Source organism: Candoia aspera, chromosome 8 (genome assembly GCF_035149785.1).
Source record: "Candoia aspera isolate rCanAsp1 chromosome 8, rCanAsp1.hap2, whole genome shotgun sequence".
In the NCBI taxonomy this organism is placed as follows: Eukaryota; Metazoa; Chordata; class Lepidosauria; order Squamata; family Boidae; genus Candoia; species Candoia aspera.
The window spans coordinates 33,164,405-33,179,220 of NC_086160.1; the positions used below are offsets into that span (position 1 = coordinate 33,164,405).

A 14,816-nucleotide genomic window follows, 5' to 3' on the forward strand; every position below is an offset into this window, starting at 1 on the left:
CCCAGTTCAACACTGTACTCTGGGTACTTCCTGTCCCACTGCAAGGCACCTTGCATTCCTCCCATCCATGCAAAAAAAAAAAAGAATCCCAGGAATCCAGAAAATCATCTTCACTTGTCAAAACCAAGCATCCAACTCTGACTGAGGGGATATAACTTGTTACAGGAATTCTATGCTGCGTGGATTAATGAAGGAGCTTAAAGGAACTGAATAAAAAGAAAAAATGGGTATGAAGTTTGTTGAACTTTCTCTTTGTGTGGAATAATCTCTAATTTCCACTAATTTAATGCAGGCAGTATATTAAAGTGATTGAATCTAGATCCGTGAAAACAGCAGGAGGTCCTCAATTATATCCAAAGAGCCTATGTTTTAACAAAGGATATATTCCTTGTGTGGAATAAGACAGAAAACAATACCCAAAGAAAAATATTTTAGAAATCAGCACCACAGTTCATAAAACTAAGTAAGATAATTGGTATAAATTAAAGCCTGTAATTATAATGTTATACAGTGTTTCAAAGCAGTGTTAAATTAAACAATTGTAAAATATTCATTCCTGATCTTCAGCTCCTTTAATATTTATGGCAGATGTTCTGAACATCACACAGCAGTTACCTTCACATGTACAAGAATGAACAATCATCTTACTGGTGTGATAGCCTAGAATTTAAATATAATTAATTAGACTATCTGTGAAGTAGCTCATTCTGTTTGTCTGAGGCACTATTGGTCATAGGAAACATATTAATTCACGAACAATTAAAAATGTAATTCCTTTCAGTATTTTCAAAACTAAGTCTTCTTTGTTTATGTTAAATAATGGTTTAATAATTTTGTCTTATCATTACCATTAGAATTTCAGATGTAGAGGATAATTTTTCAAAATAAATTTTAGGCTATCTCAGCCAACATACTGATAATTCATATAGAAGAAAAACATTTAGACGAATACCAATTCTTCACTTTATGGAACCCTTGAAATGCAATCTTCAGTATCATCATAAACCTGAATTCACATGTTTACAACATCATTCTGTGCATGTAACTCTTGAGTTCTACTGAGCTAACTTCCTGAACAGCAGTTATTAGAACATTAGAATCTTAGTTTCTATTCAGATATAAACCAAATTATTTAAAATATAAAAATATGTGTGTGCTTGTGCATGTGTGTGTGTGTGTGTGTATACACACATACACATAAACATGCACACATACATACATACATAACTGTATATATGAAATTTCATCACAAAGAGATATTTTATGGTAACAAACTTTCTTTTTTCTAATTAAAATTCTGCAAAGACAAACCACTTCTGAAAATCTTACCAAGAAAATTGCAGGGACTAGTCTAGGCAGTCACCAAGAGTAAAAAAAAAAAGTGGTTGTATTTACAAAACGTTGTGTTAATGTCCTTCATAAATGGAAAGTTAACAGCAATCATACTAAGCAAGTTAAAACTTTTAATATTTAGCAATTGTGTTCTGATCCTCTAATAATTAGAAGGGGGTGTGGGTAGAAGTATCTCAACTCATGCAAAAGAAAGTCAATGGAATAATTAGATTTTCCAATTACCATGAAAATGATTACGTTCTCACTGCATTTGTACTTTTTCAAGCCAGGGTGTTAAGCCTAATACCCTATGATGCTATAGTGATATATGAATATTAAGTCCAGTCCGGGTTCTTAAGAGTGAGGTTTGTGTCCCTCACTGCAATTGCTCATATCTAGTCAAAGCTGGATACTGAATGGGCGGTGTTTTGTGAAATGACAAAAGTAAGGCCTTGCAATGTCATCTGTGACTCTTTCAAGTCTGTGACACCTGGGAAATAGAAAGGGCTGGGATGAGTTCAGTTACCTGTAAGTTAGATCTGTGGCCCTTTTTGTCATGGTTCCTGTTCCAATGTTTAGGATGCTCACCATTTCCCAGTTGAAACTGTGGTTGAGTCTGTCCATGTGTGGAGAGATTAGGGAATTTTCATCATGTCTTCTGACTGCCAGCTGGTGTTCATGGATGCACTCTTCTAGTCTTCTGCCTGTCTGTCATTGCCTGTTTCAATGTTCCTGTGAACATCGTAATCAGTTCCCATGCCATGCTGGTGCTGACACATGTTACTGTTCGGGAGGACGCTGCTCTTGTTCTTTGTACCAGGCACTGATGTAGAGACTTTGGAATGTCTATTTGGGTTATCTCACCTGTTCAAGGACACCTTCCCGAAGACTGGCAGGAACCGTTAGGAACACCTGCAGGCTGCGGGGAGTGGACTCTTTCTGACTCTGTGGGGAGGGATTGGAACTGTCTAAGCTTTAATTGTTTGAAAGACCCACACTTTTGCCATTCTCAGCTTTGCTCTTGAACTTTCATACTATCCAGTAATAAATCAGATATCCATAAGCTTCTTGTGTGAGTCTGGTTGGAAACTTGGGTAGGCGTTCATCACACTCTTGGCTTGTACATATGCTCAAAAAGTGAATGATGGGCTGAGTATGTGAGATAGTGAACATGTCTCTGGGGGTGAGTATGATGCCACTGGCCTTGAACAAGGCAATGGTATGTCCTTTCTTTCAGAAAGCATCAGGTTTTAGGGACAGCTCTACAGAAGATAGATTTTCTCGATCCCTTCCAGTCATGACTGAAGCCTGAACAGGGGCGGGAAACTATATTGGGCATTCCTGTAGATGACCTGCAGCAGGACCTGGATGTATTTAGACAGTCTTTCTAGTTCTGTTTGATCTTTCAAGGAAATTTGACCTTACAAGGGTTGGAGATTGGGGGACACTGTTCTGCAATGGTTCCAGTGAGCAGTTCTAAATGGTATCAGTTAGGGGAGAGGGAGGAGGAGGTTGATCATGATTCAGAACTCTCCATTATTCTTTCAAACATCTACGGTATATGAAGTGACTGGGAGAGATCATCTATCATTTTGGGCTAAGGCATTGTCAGTATGTGGATGATATACCCAGGCAGGGAAGGAGAAGTGGCACAGATCTTGATCTTGACCTGATTCCTCCCATTCTCTGCTGCTGTACCTCCTCTGTGGAACCCACCCATAGAGGAGAAGGAGATGGCGTTGAAGAAGATATTCAACAGTCATAAAATAAGCAGTCTATCATACTTCACAAATATTTCAAAGCTGAAAGCATTTTATGCAGCAAAAACCAGTTATAACAAAACATTAATGAATAATAGCATGCCTATGCAAAGGTATCTTCTTTTTTTCCAGTTTCATTGAACATTTGTAGTTTTACTTTCTATCAGAGATTCCCTCTAACTGGATAGGTAATAATGCTCCGAATGAACACTATGAACCAAACATAGTGTTTGCTTTTGCATAGATGAATCTAAGCTAGTGCAGTAAGTGATTTAGGTTAAAAAACAAGGTAGTGGTTATTTTGCTGTACTGCTCTAATTGTGGTATTGTTCAGACAACCATTTGAAATAAACCAATTAATTTGGAACTCAGTGTTATCCTAAACCAAATCCCAAGGAGAGTAGATAACATATTCTAGAATAGTTTAGTGCTCTTCAGTGGGTTGGAGTACAATTCCTGTCATCCCCACCTGGTATGGGCATGCTGGTTAGGGTGATGAGAATTATATTCTAACACACTTGAGAGCATTGGGTAGAAGAACCCTTTCCCAGCATTCCTAAGGCTACTGAACATTCTTGAAAAGCCTTATTGCATGAAATAATAACTCACACATTATGAAATATTTATTTATTTTTTTAAGTTTATTTTTTTTATCCCAGCTTTATTATTTTTATAAATAACTCAAGGTGGTGAACATACCTAATACTCTGTCCTCCTATTTTCCCCACAACAACATCCCTGTGAGGTGGGTTGGGCTGAGAGAGAGTGACCAGCCCAAGGCTTTCATGCCTAAGGCAGGACTAGAACTCACAATTTCCTGGTTTCTAGCCCGGCACCTTAACCACTAGACCAAACTGGCTTAATATTGTTGCTTAAAAATGAAGCTACTAGTTGAATAAATAGTTTCCATTTTTTGTGCAATTCTTTGCATTATTTAGCTTCTGAAGTGAATATATGTCATCATGTCAGAAACACTGGCCTGTTAAGAAACAGATGCTTACTGAATTTATATTTTGCACAAATGCCATGGGTTTTCCTTTAATACAAAACAGTAGAAATAGCTTCATTTATTTTTAAAGTACATAACTAGTCTTGGTACACAGCCTTCAGCATGTCTTTCAAATGTCAATAGAAACCCCATACCAAACTTTGAATGTTGATTTTTGTAAAGCTGCAGGTCATTCGATGATTTCTTGTAAATACCGCTGAAGATAGTGGTTTGTACTTTTTTAAAAAACACAAAGTCTCTTAGTATAGAATATTTTGGGGGGAAACTATAGGGTCACTTTGGTGCTTAGTTTAACTGTGATGGCTGCTGGAATCTGCATTTTCTGTGTGTCTATGTTTAAAATAGATCATTCTTTTAAGTGTGCTAGTATGGAAAACTCCATTATCACCAAAGACCCTATTGTAATATTAATGTACAGAGTTGTTCTTATAACCAAATGCTTGTGTAAATGCCTCTTCTACAGCACTTTTGGAAGAAACCCTTAGCCATCTTGAGAATATTTTTAAGAATTGCTGAGATAATGTTTTGTGATACTTAGAGTCGGGATAAAGGTGAGGAAGAATTGACCCATAGGAAATTACAATAGGTTAAAGTTAGTTTTCCTGGAATGTAAAAGTAAGGTAACTGAAGCATAAGCCACTGCATAGATCAGGTAACTCAGCTGAGCCAAGACGAGCTGAAGGCAGTTTAGATTCAGTGGGTTTAAAAAGCAAGCATACATAGCTAAAGCTCCCATGGTTGCTGTTTGCCTTTCTGAATACCAATTATTTTGCTTTTAAACATGTTTTTATATTATATTTGAAATAGTAAGTCTGCTCCACTGGTCATCAATTTGGCTTTTTTCAGAACGCTGCTGAAAAAAAATATGAACTAGGAAGCTTAAATATTTCAAGTTCTGTATATTCTTGTCCCCTTCGTTTTGCAAAAATTGCTATTTTAACCCCCAAAGTTGAAAGTATTGTACAACAGCAGCATAGGGTTTCACTGACCAGTGCCACTTATATAGGTATGCCTGAAAATGACACTTCCCACAGGAATGTGTTTCTCCAGATAAGAAATTATGAGCTTTTTTCCAGATAAGAAAACTGAGTGTGATTTCTCAGATCATGAGTCTGAGTGGGCTTCTTCTGTTTTACAGAATTGCAGTGAAAAAAGAGCTATGCATTGATTCAGTTGATTCCTCAGCAGTTTCACAGGGTATTAACATGTCTGTTATCTTCTGATTTCCTTGTGCTAAGAGCAAAATCTTATCATGTGTTTAACTGGATCTCTTGTCAAAAAGCATTTCCAACTTTATTCTCCATCATTTCTAATCAGAGTTTCTAATTTCAGATCACCTACACCAATCAGTTTATTTTTTCTCTTACGCTCTGTTTTTCTAACCTCAGGGACAATGAGTACTCTTTAACGTCTCTCTGTCTGTCTGTCTCTCTTTAATTATATAAAGTTGTCTAGATTACTGGGTTCTGGAGACCAGAAGGGTTCAGAAATGTTTGTAGGAGAGCCTAATCAGTACTCAGAATACATGCTAGCTTAAGGTATGCAGTGATAATCATTGTGCCTTTTTGAGTTTCTCTTTATATTTCTTTGTATATTATGTGAACAGTTTGTTCTTCAGTTCACCTTCCATGTAACATTCAGTTCAACAGTCATTTCTTTAGCTCTTTGTTGGAAAACATTACTGAATTATTCCTTTTATAAGATGCAACAATAAAAACACAACAATACTAGAAATGTAGATTGAGAAAAGGGGAAAATTGGGTGCATAGATTTATAGCAGATTGTTGTATTTCCAGGCATGGAGATATTGTCTGACACCTACATGAAGTATTTGTAACAGCAACAGCAACAACAAAAGATTTCCAATATTACACAGTAGTATTTGATAGTTACACTGTTGGGTGTCTTAACAGTCCTGTCAGTTGGTACATTAAAGTGACATCGATATAATGCAAAAAGTGTACTTTACTGAAGGGAGACACATGGAATTAACAAATGAAATGTATAGCTGTATATCAATATTGGTAAGTATGGGACTTCGTTTATTTATTTTTGAGTTTTAGAAACTGACAGATGCCAAAATGACTCTGGATGGCTTACATCAAATAAAAGCAATAATTAAAACTCCCTTCTCCCCAATTAAAAAAAAATGTAAATCCCATGCCTCTGAATAAACACATTTCCTCTAACAAAAGCATTGCCCACAGCCCTCCATAACCACCCTACCCCAAGGCCTGGGAAAACAGTCAGGTTTTTAAAGTTTTCTGGAACTTCATGACAATGGGAGTGACAAGGATTTTGGGGTGGGGTGGTTGGTATCATTTCAGAGGGCAGCCACTGCAACAGAGAAGGCACACTTTCTGGGTACCTATAGACACCTATAGGTTTGTTTGATTTAGGGGACCTGAAGCACACTGACTCTGCCTGATTTTGCCAGATGGGCAGAAACCATGGGAGATAGGTGGTCCCTCAGTTAACCTGACCCTTTGCCATGACCTATAGCATAGGTCATGGCATAACCAGCATCTTGAATTGTACCCGGAAGCCCACTGGCAACCATTGCAGCTTGCAGAGCAGAGATGTCACATGGACATAACAAGGCAAAACATTGCCCACACCACTATATTCTGAACCAAGTCTTTAAAGGCAGCCCCATAGAGTGTATTACAATAGTCCAACTATCAGGTGACTAGAGTCTTTTGATCCAGAAACAGGCACAATTGGTGCAGCAACTATACTTGGGCAAAGGACATCTGTTCCTCGAGTAGGAACTATGGATCCAAAATGTACCCCAGATTGCAGACCAATATTGAGTGGGATGTCCAATCCCATCCAAGACTAAAGATGGAAAATCCCCAGATCTACGACCACTCAGTCTTGGAAAGATTGAGCCTCAATTTACCCATTAAGATCCACATAACCTCTAGACATTGAGACAGGACACTGATGACACTGCTTGACCAGCCCAGGGTTGAGATGGGTATTATCAGCATATTGATGATACTGGTTTCTGAACTGATGACCATCCCCAGTGGTTTCATGTAGCTGTTGAACATGAGGAGAGAAAATGTTGACCCTGGGCATCCTGCATAAAAGGAGCTGAGGGTGCAACCTCTACCCCCCCCTCCCCAACTAGTTGGTTAATTTTAGTTACAGTTAATTTTATTTGTAGTGATATAAGCCACAATTGCCTTCATGAGAATGAGCAACTAGCTGAATTAAAATGATGGTGTGTGTGTGTGTGTGTGTGTGTGTATATATATATATATATATATATATACATATATATATATATATTAAATGGTTATGCATACTATAATTAATAGTGCATGCTTAGTGAATAAAGAGCTTGTAAGGCAATATCAGGTAATAATTCCAGTAGGCAGAGAAGATTTTACAGGATTTGGAGGATCTTATTTAGGAAGTATCTATATTTTTAGCCTAATATTAAGCAATAGTTATATAATTTCACACCAAAACCAAAATAAAGCCTTGTCACTAAGATTTACTTTGCCACTAAATTCTGAGAATGCAGTTACAGAATGGAAGTCACAAAATAAAGATTCCAGGACTATAGTTTGCTGAGGATCTCAGACTATCTACCTTTAAGCTCATAAATCTCATGAACAAAATTTGGATTACATGGGGGAAAAGTATTATTGTACAACTCTCTGGTTCTTTGTTTGTGCCCAATCCTGACTGGTCATTTTGGTGGGGTTGGTTCCTGATGGCTCAGACTGATGAAGATGCCAGCCATAGTTGCTGACAAAACATCAGAAAATCTGCTGTCGAGACCATAGTAATGAAATCCTGAAGCTCAACACTGCCCAACAGATACCAGTCATGAAAGCCTATACCATTGTAAATAACATTTATTATGACAATAATTAAACACATATTCTTCTCTATGTTTCTTTTGTCTTCAGACTTCCATCTGGCAGTCTTGCTCAGAGTAACTCAGATCCTTCAAAGGAAAAATGAGTGGGACAAAATATCCATAGGCATGCCAGATTAATGTGTGTGTTTCTTAGCAGTTAAAGTAAATTATATTTGCCCTGGGCTGGATATAAATTGTGCAGTTGAATGAGTGAGGTAGTATCCTTTGTTATAATCTGGAAGCTGTAGAAGTGCATAGAGTCTTCAATTGTCTGAATTCTGCTACCTTTCCTGATGAAGCCTTGACTTACAGAGCTTCTCAGTAGAACTGAATGATTTACTTGCCATTTCTTTCTCTCTCTCCTATTTCATCTGAAATTTATACACTATATATGTCTCCTCATCCTCCCCCATACTTTTGCTGACACTACTCTTTAGTCAGATCCTTCGCTTGGTCCACATCAGCAAAACAAAAGGAAAATGACAAGACTGAAGGAGATGAAACATGGGTTTCTTCATCCAGTTTGTTTCTCAGAAGCAAATCTAGGCTTAATTTTCAGCTTCTGCTAGGAAATCGTCCAGCTGAAATAGGGTTAATTCAATATTTTTGGAACCTCTGTTTCTAAGGATGAGAATTCCATCATGTGGTTGTCAGGTATTCCATGAGAAGCTATTAAGTGCAAGTGCATAGTCTGTCTTCTAGACCAACACTGTATACTTAGATTACTTTAAAAAAATAGTAATGTTATTTTGTAGTTCAGCAGGCATGGTAGTGAACACAATGCCATTTGCCATTTTTGATACATTTTTTATGTATTTAATTGTCTATAACATTTTCACCTGTTTTACTTTTCACAATATATATTTGAGTTGAATCCCCATATTTCACTATCTGAATAGTGAAAAGAAGCAGATATTAATTTGTCAAAGATCATTTTCATTATTCCATTTCGGGCTCTGTGCATGACATAATTGTACAGAGAAAACATGTGAATTAGAAGTCTCATAATATTAGTTAGGGAGTAATGAATTTTGGGTGGCCACTGATAAGCAGTTGCATGAAATGGAGTTTTGTATTAAACATGCTACATCTAATATATAAATCACCAGCAAAAATTAGAATCACTCTGTTATATTGCTTGTTGTTTTACTAGAGACTTAGTCATAAAACAGAATTATTATACTGAGATCACAGGTAATTTCCTGACATAATTATGAGTATATAAGAAAATTTGTGCAATCTTTAAAAATTAAATTCCTATGAAAGGTACCAGATTAATAGTTCTGAAAATGTAAAGCCTTCAATTAAAACTACAGTCAAAGCATGAACAGTCATGCAGAGACTTCTTAAAAATACCCATGTATGTATCATGCTGTAACTGCAATAGAAGACTGTTAACCGTTATGAGCAGTGAAATCTTTGCCAATTCAATCAAGGACTGAAATGTTTAAGATGATCCATGAAGGGTTCAATTTATGTTCACCTATGGGTTATAGATAACACTCTCAGAAGCAGTACAAATCAATACATATTTTACAAAGTTCTGGAATGCCAGACAGCAGTAAAACATTGGCTCACAAATGTCCTAGCTGAAATACTAAAAGGTCATTTTCTGGAAAAGTTAAACTACTGTTATGTTTTGCTGGTTTCCAATCAATCAACACAGTACTGTACATCATTACTTTATACAGTTATTGGGTTAAAAAGTATACATGAGTGGTTCCCAAACTCTTTATTGTCTATTAATTTATTAATTCTCAGATCTCTATTTTTGTGAAAATTATCAGTTTCAAAATAACATATTTTAATAATTCATTAACTCTCAGCAATGTTCTAAGAAAGAAAAAGAGTACTACATTAAAGGAAAGGCTTAAATCTGAAAGAAAGGGGGAAAATGCTAAAATTGTTTGCATCCACAAAATTAATAAGTTTTGCAATTTTATCCTTCATAATTAAATTCTTCCCATAGTCATCCAAATATTATTGGTCTCACATCCATATTTTAAAAACATATTTTCCTTGGAAAATACCCAGGCTCAAAAGAGATAATTAACTGTGTTAACCCATTGCCTTGAAATGTTTTGCGTGTGAAGAAGTGGTCACTCAGTGTTAATACAATCAAACCTCCTTGAATAATCCAGTAAAGGGGTAATAATCACATATCCTACTGTGATCCTTTGTGGAATAGAGAATTCCAATAATATTACAGTTCATTGCAGTAGGACTTAATTATATAATTCAGATTTCTCTAATCTTTCAGTTATACATCATGTCCAGGTGTCATGGCCAATTGTAGTTAAACATGATGAAATTGTAATCCCAGTCTTTATTTTGTGTTATAAAATATTGACACTATTGATCAATATTTAACTATATCTAAATGTATAAGGAAGGAATAGAGAGAAATTCAACATTGAGGATCAAAGGGTTAGGATTAAAAATGATAGCCATTTATGTGCTGAAGTACATAGCTAAGAAAAAGGACCGTGAGAATAATATTGTACTTTAAGTATAGAAAATAATGAATCATTTGTTTTTTAAATCATTATATTAATTATTATATCACTTGTTATTAAGATCACACAAACAGACCAACAGAAAACAGGAAAAAGATAAAGGGACCAAGACATAGATCAAAACCTTAAATGTCAATGGATTTGATTCTTAGAATAACAGGATACTCTTTTGAATTCCAGTAATCCAATCAAATTTTGAAAAGTATTTATAACTTCTCTTGTCCTTACTTCATTCCAATTCATTCAGTTATGAGTAATTTCAGGATGTCTGAGCCTTCCTCTTTTTTCTCTAAGACGAATTCTCAGATTCCATTTCTGGCTACTAATGTAAAAAAAAATCTTTACTTTGGTGAACTTAGAGGCATCCCAGATTCTTCCAGCTCTGGTTCACAGAGTGATTTATCGGTATCTTGCTCAGCTGTTCTTAGACCAGATACTCATGCTTCATGAACTGCCTCCTTTTCCAATTCAGCTTGATTTTGGATGCATTTGTTATTATCAACTGTTCTTTGAAACAGTGATAAATCCTGAATGGCTTTCTCTTTCGTGTCCAATTTATGTATATTAGAGAGGTTTCTGACAAGTATGATTTGTTAAAATTAATAATTACATCATTTTGAGTGATTGATTGATTATATACTTCAGCTACATCCAGACAATTGTCCTTTAGCATTCCCTATAAGTTCTTAGATGGATGCTTATAATGCTTGATATCCAGTTAACTTAATAAAATGGAGTATAGGACTCTGTTACTAACAGCAGCCTTGCTGTACAAGGCTTTCTCACTTATATCCATATAGTTAATTTCTGGGATCAATTCCTCTACTGTTATGTGTAAAGGTACTTTCAGAACATAAAGGATGATGCATTAACAGTTGAAGACATAATCCTAAATATTTATGGAATTTAATTTGTCTGCATTAAAATGAGGATTGAATATATAAACAGTAATAAATAATTACTATCATTTCCTGTTCATGAAAAGAATAAGAATGCAATGAATAAAACGATGTGAGTCATTGAAGCTGTTTATGTCATCTAACTTATGAAGGTTATTTAGTTTAAAATAAACAGAATCTCATTGGAAATATATGCCTCAGAAACACTGTAATATTTCCTTCTATTTACAGTGTATGGTAAACACATTCTTGAATTAAACTTGAAAACAACCTTTGAAATCTAAAAGATTATCCTTGAATTAAAGTATAATTGTGGAGTATAATTGCAGAGAAGCATAATATTCCTGCCACCTATTTATTTTATTCACCACCAAAACAACCCTGTGAGGTGGGCTGGGCTGATAAAGAGTGACTGGCCCAAAGTCACCCAGCTGGCTTTCATGCCTAAGGGAGGCTTAAACTCACAGTCTCCTGGTTCCTAGGCCAGCACTTTCACCACTACACCAAATTGGGTCTATGCTCATTTCTTAAGACTATAACCCCAAAGCATAACTTGCCTGTTATTTGATTCATACAGATATGATATTGAAGACAGAATATTTTCCCTAAATACATTGATTTCATACATCCAAATATAATTCATCTGGTATATGGTCTAAACAAGTAAATTAATGTATCTCCAAATCAGAGTATAGTCACATAAGAATGCATGGTTCCTGTATAATTGCTGTAGTATATATTTATTTTTTTTTCTTCTCTTTCATCTAGATTTGGATTTATTTTTCACAAGGATGAGCCTGTACTCCAGAAAATTGATCTTGAAACGATGTCATACATCAAGACAATCAGTTTAAAGGATTACAACTGTGTTCCAAAGACTCTGGCATATACACATCTTGGAGGATATTATTTTGTCAACTGTAAGCCTGACACTACTGGAGCTATTCCACCGCAAATAATAGTAGATAGTGTTACTGACTCAGTTATTGGATATAATGGTGATGTAACAGGATCTCCATATATTTCTCCAGATGGTCACTATATAGTCAGCGTTGATGATGTGAAAGGTCTCATGAGGGTCCAGACAATTACACTAAAAGGAGAAATACAAGATGCCTTTGACATTCACACAAACTTGCACATATCTGATGTGGCTTTTCAAGCATCATTTACTGAAGCCCATCAATATAATGTCTTTGGTAGTTCTAGTACACAGACTGATGTCCTTTTTGTAGAACTGTTCTCTGGGAAGGTGAAGATGGTGAAGAATCTTAAGGAACCTCTTAAACCAGATGAATGGCCTTGGAACAATAAGAACCGATTAATTGAGGGCAGTGGGCTCTTTGGTCAATACCTGATGACACCTTCCAAGGAATCCTTGTTTATTCTAGATGGACGACTAAATAAGCTTAATTGTGAAATCACTGAAGTTGAGAGAGGAAACACAGTAATTTGGGTTGGAGAAGCATAAGGAACCATATTAGATAACACCCAAGTGGATAGTTTTACAGTACATTGCACTTATCTTCATCCTCCAAATTGTTATTATTTTATTAAAAAATGTTAGACCCTTCTGTACATGTTGTGTGGTTGACTGAAATGGAATTTTGGTGAAATAAAAGATGCTGAAATTGTGAGAAAACATACTATGTACTCTTGGTAACCTTCACAGGGCAGAGTGGCCAATTTGTGACAATATTAAATTATGATATACACATTGGGTAGATGACAAAATGATGCCTCATTATAACAACAGCAACAACAACACTTAATCAGTTTCACTGAATTGTTAATATTACACACCATGTGCATAGTTAGTTTTTCTACATTAAAACACTTCGCCCTGTCCTGACAACTATTTAATATTTTTGTGCCTTGAAGGGAAATTTCTCATAAGGAAAGAGAAGCCTACAATACATGTAAATGTATTCTTGTTGTGGTTATAAGTTCTGTTTATCTTATGAAAATTTTTTGATATCTCAAAGTTTTCCATCTCCATCAGATTGTAAGGCATGGTTTTAAGTCATAGGAAAAAGTTTATTTGCAACATCTTGTGCTATCATTTTTATTACTACAGCTTGAAGATATGGTTATTTTTATTACAATTTAAAGTTAAAATTTTGTTAGCTGTTCATCTATTTTAATCCTTACTTTTCCATCTGTAAGACAGTTGCATATAGTTTATACCTATACGTAGCATATAGGTATAGTTTCATTTTGTTGCACAGAAACACAATATCTAGCTGCTTAGGAGAATACGTTTATTTTTAAATCAATATTAAACTTTATTTAAATTGGCAAAAAAGTTTTTTTTTTTTTAAAAAGTCTTACTAGAAGTTCATTTTAAAACCATCTGTTTAACAATAGACTTTACATGGTAATCCTATACATGTCTATTCAGAAGTAAGTTCCACTGAACTCAAAGGGATTTATTCTAGATAAGCAGACAAAGAACTCCAGCCTTTAAAAATTGAGAATAATGGTACTATGTCTACTGAAAAGTAAATCACACTGAGTTCAATCTTTTCTTACTCCTAGTTGTGTATCAGATTGCATGTTCCAAGTCCCTTACTGGAAGTACAGTCCACTGAAATCAATAAAACTCACAACTAAATAAATGTTTTTGGATTATCTTGCTAGATGTTACATGTCTCTCATATATGCCTTTTGTCAATACTTTTGATAAAAGTCAGTAATTTTTTAGCTTATTTCTGCCATTAGCTTACTATTTCAAGGTACTGTATTTTTATTTTAGTTTACAAACTGCCACTTTAGTTAGGGATATTGTTTATATGTCTATATAGAAATAATTAAGGTTCTAAAATTTAGAATCATTGTAACCACTAAAAAAGGAGAAAAGGATACCTGTACCCAGTAGTAATTTTTTCTTCAGATTTTCAGGAAAGATATAGATGGGTTTGACTATTATTATAATTCTAAAATCTGGGTTTCTGTACCTGAAACTATTAAATTTATCTTTCTTTATTCAATGCAATCAAACATCTTCTCCAATGTGTAAAACTAACTAGAAATTTGAAATTTTCTAGCATTGTATTTTTCTTGTGTGTCATTAGTATCCTGGACTGTGAAAGAGCAGAGTTCTCATTAGATTAAGGAAAGTGGCAGATAGATTTAACTGAACAACAAAAATGACTTTAAATTTCTCACTTCTGGATCATTTTAACAATTTTCCCCATTGTGATAAATAACAGTAATTACTACAAAATAAAAGACTCTGTGAACAGCCTGTTATTCTATGATTTACAGTGGTTCATCTCTTCTACATTTTTCTGATCTATCCAACACTATGTGAATGTTCTGTATGTAGAAAATGCTTGATGAAAGGAGAATAAACCTCTTACAATAAACTCAGTACTGTTGTTTCAGTTGATATATCAACAAAGAGAATTTTAGACTGTTTCC

General features: G+C 35.1%; 1 protein-coding gene across 1 annotated transcript in view; it reads left to right on the top strand.

The window, feature by feature from the left end:
- The window catches only part of FSTL5 (follistatin like 5), a 392,971-nt gene extending 379,438 nt beyond the window's left edge, over window positions 1-13,533 (top strand). The window contains exon 16 of the mRNA XM_063310578.1: window positions 12,162-13,533. Within this exon, the coding sequence (XP_063166648.1) occupies window positions 12,162-12,864 (703 nt within the window). The 3' untranslated portion in view covers window positions 12,865-13,533. The remainder of the gene's footprint in view (window positions 1-12,161) is intronic.
- The last annotated feature ends 1,283 nt before the right edge of the window (window positions 13,534-14,816 follow it).